This window comes from Panthera uncia, chromosome E3 (genome assembly GCF_023721935.1).
Source record: "Panthera uncia isolate 11264 chromosome E3, Puncia_PCG_1.0, whole genome shotgun sequence".
In the NCBI taxonomy this organism is placed as follows: Eukaryota; Metazoa; Chordata; class Mammalia; order Carnivora; family Felidae; genus Panthera; species Panthera uncia.
Window position 1 is genome coordinate 35,400,122 of NC_064815.1, and position 8,622 is coordinate 35,408,743.

Consider the following 8,622-nt stretch of genomic DNA (forward strand, 5'->3'; position numbering starts at 1 on the left):
AAGATCTTAGAGCCACAGAGTTGATCTTCCTCTATGATTAGGAGATAGTTACAGTGTCACAGGATACGATCATCGGGCCGGCAGTAGATGGCTAAAATATTATTTAGGGCTACACATGTAATAAAAACTGTATACATAAAATTTGGCTTTGGAATGTTAAGAAAAATCACAGACCCACCATGGAGTTACTTATGCTAAGGTCCCATGTCACTAAACCTAATTTCATTCATGTAGGAATGTAACCTTTAACCAGTCAGCAAAGAATTTCCTAGCCAGTGCTGGAAGTACATCTCATAGATCCTTGCCATTCCCCTCAGAGAGGCAGTCTTGCCTAAATAAGGTATTCCATGCCCCTAATTTTTTTAAGTTTATTAATTTTGACAGAGAGAGAAAGAGAGCACATGCAAGGGAAGGGCAGGACAAGAGGGAAAGAGACAATCCCACGACCAAGAGGTCATGATCTGATCCAGGATCAAGAGTCACACACTTAACAAGCCATCCAGGCACCCCGAGAATGTGGAGTTGCAAAGCTTAGAAGCCTTGGCTGGGACACAGCCCTGAGGGCACTGGCCTACTCCTGAAGAGAAGGCAGCCATCAACCTGCAGGAAGATGGCATGGAAACAGTGATCTGGACAAAGCCTGGTGCACACAGTGGGGAGATTATACACTCATCGTGGAGACCATCCCTGAGAGGCAGTGTTCACAACGATGGGACAAAGAGCTAGGACAGAGGAGTTGCGTGGTGCCATTTCCCTGCTCTGCCCCCTGCCCCCTGCCCCCCAGCATAAACACAGAGCCGTCTGCTGGAAACAAGGCAGTTCCCACACTGGCTGCCTAAGCTGCTTACACCAACCCCACCTTCCTGTGCTCTGGCGAGACTGGCCTTCTAGGTCATTCAAGGTTGCCTCAGTCCCAATGGAGCTGGCCCTTTCCCCAGAAGACCAGGTGAAGCCCATGACCACACCACCTCTCTTGACCAAAGAGTTGTGCAGGCCTTCACTTCTAGGAGCAGCCGTTTCAAGTCTCATTTAACAAGCAGATCAGAGCAGACCTAGATCAGACTCACCACATTCTGGCCAAGGACCCTACCTTTCCCATACAACTGCCCTGAAGGATAGTGCAGCCAGAACACAAAATAGGGCACGCAACACACGCCACAGACACTCCGTGAAGTGTCAGGCCCTGGACATTGGATGACCTCCTCTTCATAAAACCATTCAACTCACAGGGAGGTAACACAATGAGCTTTGGTAACAGAGATGGCAAATACTCAACCAAAATTCCAAGACAAGAGGAAGGCATCCCAAATGAAAGAACAAGATAAGGTCATGGGCAGAGAAATGGAGGGAACACTTCCAAACTCATTCTATGAGGCCAGCATGGCCTTGAGTCCAAGCTGGACAAAGACCCCACTAAGAAGGAAAACTACAGACCAATTTCCCTGATGACCATGGATACAAAAAAATCTCAACAAAATTGGCAAACTGGATCCGACAATACAGAAAAAGAATTATTCAGCACAATGAGGTGGATTTTATTCCTGGGATGCACAACCGATTCAATATCCGCAAATCAACTGACGTGATATATCACGTTGATAAAAGAAAGGATAACAACCACACGAGCCTCTCCATAGATGCAGAATAAACATTTGACAAAATGCAGCAGCATCCTTTCTTGATGAAAAAAAAAAAAAACCCTCATGAAAGGAGGGATAGAAGGATCGTGCCTCAATATGAGAATGTCCAGATACGAAAGTCCCACAGCTAATAACATCTTCAATGGGGAAAACGTGAGAGCTTTCCCCCTAAGGTCAGGAACATGACAGGGATGTCTATTCTCAGCACTGTTATTCACCATTCTGTTGGAAGTCCCAGCCTCAGCAATCAGACGACAAAAAGAAATACACACTGTCCAAGTTGGCAAGGAGGGGTCAAGCTTCCCCCCTCACAGATATGATGCTCTCCGTTGAAAATCCAAACGACTCCACCAAAAAATTTCTAGGACTGATACAGGAATTCAGGAAAGTCTCAGAATATAAAATCAATATGCAGAAGTTGATTGCATTTCTATACACCAGTAATGAATCAACAGAAAGAAAATTAAGGAGTTGATCTCATTTACAACCGCACTGAAAAGCATAAAATACCCAGGGATAAATCTAACCCAAGAGGTAAAAGATCAGTACATTAAAACAATAGAGGGGTGCCTGGTTGGCTCAGTCGGTTAAGTGCCGACTTTGGTTCAGGACATGATCCCGCGTTTGTGGGTTTGAGTCCTGTGACGGGCTCTGTGCTGACAGCTTGGAGCCTGGAGCCTGCTTCAGATTCCGTGTCTCCCTCTCTCTGCCTCTCCCCTGCTCATGGGCTCTTGCTCGCTCGCTCACTCTCTTGAAAATAAATAAACATTAAAAAAATTAAAAGAACAAACCATACAACATCTATGAAAGAAGGTGAAGAAGACACAAAGAAATAGAAAAACATCCCATGCTCATATATTAGAAGAACAAATATGGTGAAAATGTCAATACTACCCAAAGCAATGGACAAATTCAATGTAATTCCTATCAAAATAACACCAGCATTCTTCCAGAGCTAGAACAAACAATCCTAAAATCTGTATGGAACCAGAAAAGACCCCAAAGAGCCAAAGTAATGTTGAAAAAGAAAAAAACAAAACTGGAGACATTACAATTCTGGACTTTACGGTGCATCAGAAAGCCGCAATCATCAAGACAGTATGGGACGGGCACAAAAACAGACACATCGATCAAAGGAACAGAATAGGGAACCCAGAAATGGACCCTCAAAATTATGGCTGAGTCATCTTTGACAAAACAGGAAAGAATATCCAAAGGAAAAATAGAGTCTCTTCAGCACATGGTACTGGGGAAAATGGACAGTGAGAAGAATGAACCTGGACTATGTTCTTAAACCTCGGGGTCTCTCTCTGTCTTTCTCTCTCTCCCTCTTACTCTGTCTCTCTCACACACACACCTCAAAAGGGATGAAAGATCTAAGTGTAAGACAGGAGACCATCAAAATCCTAGAGGAGAAAAAGGGCAACCTACCTCTTTGATCCTGACTGCAGCAACATACTGCTTGTCAAGACTCCAGAAACAAGGGCAATAAAAACAAAAATGAACTATTGAGACCTCAAGATAAAAAGCTTCTGCACAGCAGAGGACACAATCAACAAAACCAAAAGGAAACTGAATGGAATGGGAGAAGATATTTGCAGGTGACCTATCAGATAAAGGGTTACTATCCAAAATCTATAAAGAACATATCACACTCAACACCCAAAAACCAAATAACCCCGTGAAGAAATGGGCAAAAGGCATGAAGAGACACTTTAACAAAGATGACATCCAGATTGGTCATACATGAAAAGATGCTCAACCTCATACGTCATAAGTGAAATACAAATCAAAACCACAATGAGATATCCCCTCACACCTATCAGAATGGCTAAAATTAACATCTCGGGAAACGACAGGTGTTGGCAAGGATGCAGAGAAAGGGAACGCTTTTGCAAAGCTGGTGGGAATGCAAAGTGGTGTAGCCATTCTGGAAAAGAGTATGGAGATTCGTTACAAAAAACAGTAAGAGAACTACACTACGACCCAGCAATTGCACTAAGAGGCATTTATCCAAAGGATACACTAACGCTGACTCGAAGAGGCACATGCACTCCAATGTTTCTAGCAGCATTATCAACAATAGCTAAATTATGCAAAGAGCCCAAATGACCACTGGGAGATGAATGGATAAAGAAGATGTGGTATATTCATACAGTGGACTATTACTCGGCGATCAAAAAGAGTGGAATCTTGCTATTTGCAACACGGTGGATGGAACAAGACTTTATTATGCTAACCATAATAGGTCAGAGTAAGACACACATCATATGATTTCTCTCGTGTGTGGAATTTAATACACTGATGAATATAGTGAAAGGAGAGCAAAAATAAGATACAAACAGGGAGGGAGTCATACGATAAGAGACTGCTAAATAGAGGGGAGAAGCTCAGGACTCCAGGAAGGTTTCTGAATAGGGGTATGGGCTAAATAGGTGATGGGCACTCGGGTTGGGGGCACTTGGGATGAATACTGGATATATTTTGTAATTGATGGATCACTAAATTCTAATCCTGAAACTGTATTCCACTATAAGGTAACTAACTTGGGCTTAAAACTTAACAAAGAAGAAATATAGAAATAATTAAAGAAATGTACTACCAGTCAAAAGAAAAGAATATTTAAACCAGACTCTTGGAGTGGAAATGAAAGACCAAAAGTGTTACAGACAAGAAAGGATCAGAGAAAACATCAAGAAACAATGGCAAAACAACTAGTAGAATGTCACTAAATATATACCTATCAATAATTACTCTGAATGTAAACCGACTACATGCTCCAATCAAAAGACAAGGATAGGGTGTCAGAATGGACAAACAAACAAAAAAATAAATAAAGAAACAAAAACAAAAAGACACAAGGCCTATCTAGATGCTGCCTACCAAGCTTATTTGGACATATGTCACCTGCACATTTAAAAGGAGGGAATGAAAAAACATTTATCATGACAACAGTGTGAACAGAAAGCCAGTAGCAAGACTAGTATTAGGCAAAATAAACTTTAAAACCGAGAGTGTAGTTTGGAACCCTTTGGGTCAATACCTAGTAGTAAAATTGCATGCACCCAATATTTATAGCAGTATTATCAACAGCGGCCAAACTATGGAGAAAGCCCAAGTGTCCATCAACTGATGAAGGTATAGGGAACTTGTGGGGTGTGTGTGTGTGTGTGTGTGTGTGTGTGTGTATGTATACGCATATGTACTCACGTGTATGCTCATATACACATACATATATACATACGTACATACAATGAAATGTAACTCAGCTTCAAAAAGAATGAAATCCTGCCACTTGCCACGATGTGGATGGACCTAGAATGTATTATGCCAAGTGAAATATGTCAATCAGTGAAAGACACATATATGATTTCACTCGTGTGGAATTTAAGAAACAAAACAGATGAAAACATGGGAAGGGGCAGGAAAAGAGAAGAGTGGTGACAAACCACATGAGTCTCTTAACCGTAGAGAAGAAGAGTGAGGGTTGATAGAGGGAGATGTGTTGGCCCTGGGCTAGATGGCCGACGAGTGTTGAGGAGAGCACTTGTTGTCATGAGTACTGGGTGTCGTATGTAAGGGATGAATCACTGGATTCTACTCCCAAAACAGAGAGTGCGCAATATGTCAACTAAGACTTATATTAAAAAAATAAATAAAGCTGTAACAAGAGATGAAGACAGACACTATCTCATGCTCAAGGGGACAGCCAAACAAGAAGATCCAATGCTTGTAAATTTTGATGCACCCAGTATGCAATCACCAATATACAAAACAGTTAACAAAACCATAAAGGAATGTATAATAATATAACGATAATAGAGGACTTTAACACATCAGTCACATCAATGGACAAAACCTGTAAACAGAAAATCAACAAGGAAACAATGGCTTTGAATGACACACTGGACCAGATGCGTTTAACAGATGTATTCAGAACACTCCATACTGAAATGGCAGAGTACATATTCTTTTCAAGCGCCCATGGGGCATTCTCCAGAAATGATCACATTCTAGGTCACAAATCAGACCTCAACAGGTACCCAAAGACAGAGCTCAGACCAAGCATCTTTTCTGACCACAAAGCTAGGAAACTTGAAGTTAACCACACTCATACACACACACACACACACACACACACACACACACACACACACAAAGGGGGAAAGGCCACAAAAAGGGAGGTTAAATAACATGCTACGAAATGAATGGGTCAAACAGGAAATCAATGACAAAATACACTGAAACAAATGAAAATGAAAATACACTGGTAAAAACCTTTGGAATGCGGAAAAAGCAATCTGAGATGGAAGTATATAGCAATACAAGCCTACCTTAAAGAGCAAGAAAAATCTCAAACACTCCTAACTTACAACTAAAGGAATGAGAAGAACAGCAGAAGGAAGGAAATAATAGAGATTTTTTTTTTACTTTTTTTTTTTTTTTATCATCCCTTCAGTTTCAGAAACTCAGAGGTAATGCTTTATAACGCTTTCTGGAGGTTAGTTTTTTTTTTTTTCTCCAATATATGAAGTTTATTTTCAAATTGGTTTCCATACAACACTCAGTACTCATCCCAAAAGGTGCCCTCCTCAATACCCATCACCCACCCTCCTCTCCCTCCCACCCCCCATCAACCCTCAGTTTGTTCTCAGTTTTTAAGAGTCTCTTATGCTTTGGCTCTCTTCCCCTCTAACCTCTTTTTTTTCCTTTCCCTCCCCCATGGGTTTCTGTTAAGTTTCTCAGGATCCACATAAGAGGGAAAACATATGGTATCTGTCTTTCTCTGTATGGCTTATTTCACTTAGCATAACACACTCCAGTTCCATCCATGTTGCTACAAAGGGCCATATTTCATTCTTTCTCATTGCCACGTGGTACTCCACTGTGTAAATAAACCACAATTTCTTTATCCATTCATCGGTTGATGGACATTTAGGCTCTTTCCATAATTTGGCTATTGTTGAGAGTGCTGCTGTAAACATTGGGGTACAAGTGCCCCTATGCATCAGTACTCCTGTATCCCTTGGGTAGATTCCTAGCAGTGCTATTGCTGGGTCATAGGGTAGGTCTATTTTTCATTTTTTGAGGAACCTCCACACTGTTTTCCAGAGGGGCTGCACCAGTTTGCATTGCCACCAACAGTGCAAGATGGTTCCCGTTTCTCCACATCCTCGCCAGCATCTATAGTCTCCTGATTTGTTCATTTTGGCCACTCTGACTGGCGCGAGGCAATATCTGAGTGTGGTTGGAAATAATAGACATTAAGGCAGAAATAAGGGATATACACACCAAAAAGACACTAGACCAAATCAATGAAACCAGGGGCTGGTTCCTTGAAAACAGTAATCAACATGAAAACCTCCTAGGCAGAGTTTTCACAAAGAAGAGAGAAAGGACTCAAATAAATAAAATCACAAATAAGAAAGGGTAAACAATAGTCAACACTACAAAAATACAGTTAGAAGATAATATTATGACCTATATGCAACAAATTGGACACTCTGAGAAAAATGGACAAATTCCTAGAAACACAAAAACTACCAAAACTGAAACAGGAAGATACATAAAATCTGAAAACAGAAAGAAATCAAAGCAGTAAGAAAAAAAAAAAATCTCCCCCAACACAAGAGTTCAGGGCCAGAGGGCTTCCCTGATGAATTCTACCATCCATTTAAGGAAGAAGTAATATGTATTCTCCTCGAATTATTACAAAAAGTAAAAAAGAAGGAAAACTTACAAATTCATCTTATGAGGCCATCATCACCCTGATACCAACACCAGATAAAGCCTCCACCAAAACCGAAAACTGCCGGGGCTCCTGTGTGGCTCGGTAGGTTTACTGTCCAACTCTTCATTTTGGATTAGGACATTATCTTGCGGTGCGTAGGTTCGAGTCCCACATTGGACCGTGCATTGACAGTGTGGGGCATGGCCAGGATTCTCTCTCTCCCCGTCTCTCTGCCCCTCCCCCACTTTTATGTACTCTAAGGAAAGAAAGAAACATTTAAAAACATGTTAAAAAATTTTAAATAAAACTGCCGACCAACAGCCTGATGAGTATGTATGCACAAATTCTCAGTAAGATACCTGCAAATTAAAGACAACAATACATGAATAGAATCATTTACCCTAATCAAGTGGGATATATTCCCGGGCTGCAAGGGTGGTTCCACATTCACAGATCAATCAACATGATGCACCACAGTAATAGAAGAAAGGATAAGAACAATATGATGCTTTCAACAGACGCAGGAAAACCATCTGACAAAATGTCACCTCCATTCATGATCAAAACCCTCAGCAAAGTACATTGAGACTCAACCTACCTGCAAATCATAAAGGTCATCTAGGAAAAACCCACAACTCGTCTCATCCTCAATGGGGAAAAACTGAAAGTGTTTCCTCCAAGGTCAGGGACAAGATAGGGATGACCCCTCTCACCACTATTATTCCACATAGTACAGGAAGTCCTAGCCACAGCAATCAGACAAAAAAAGAAACGAGGCATCCAAATTGGCCAGGAAGAAGCAGAACTTTCGCTGTTTGGAACTGACATGATGCTCTCTATAAAAAACAGGAAAGACTCCAATGAAAATTGCTAGGATTGATATTCGAATTCGACAAATCACAATATACAGAAATCAATGTACAGAATTCTATTGCATTTCTGTAGACGAATAATGAATTAACAGAAAGAGAAAGTAAGGGATCCATCCCATTGACAGGTGCACCAAATACCCCAAGATACCTAGAATGAACCTAACCAAAGAGGTGAAAGATCTGTACTCTAAAGGCTGTGAAACACTGATGAAAGAAAAGGAAGAGGACACAAAGAAAAGGAAAAAGATTTCACCCTCATGGATGGGAGGCAGAAAATACTGTTAGAATGTCTACACTCCTCAAAACAATCTGCATATGTAATGAAATCCCTATCACACTAACAGAAACATTTGTCACAGAACTACAACAAATAATCCCA

At 41.0% G+C, this 8,622-nt stretch overlaps 1 protein-coding gene across 1 annotated transcript in view; it reads left to right on the forward strand.

Moving 5' to 3' along the window:
* LOC125928443 (voltage-dependent T-type calcium channel subunit alpha-1H-like) overlaps positions 1 to 839 on the forward strand; it is a 19,809-nt gene extending 18,970 nt beyond the window's left edge. The window contains exon 26 of the mRNA XM_049639141.1: positions 785 to 839. Coding sequence (XP_049495098.1) covers positions 785 to 839 — 55 coding nt within the window. The remainder of the gene's footprint in view (positions 1 to 784) is intronic.
* Positions 840 to 8,622: the final 7,783 nt, after the last annotated feature.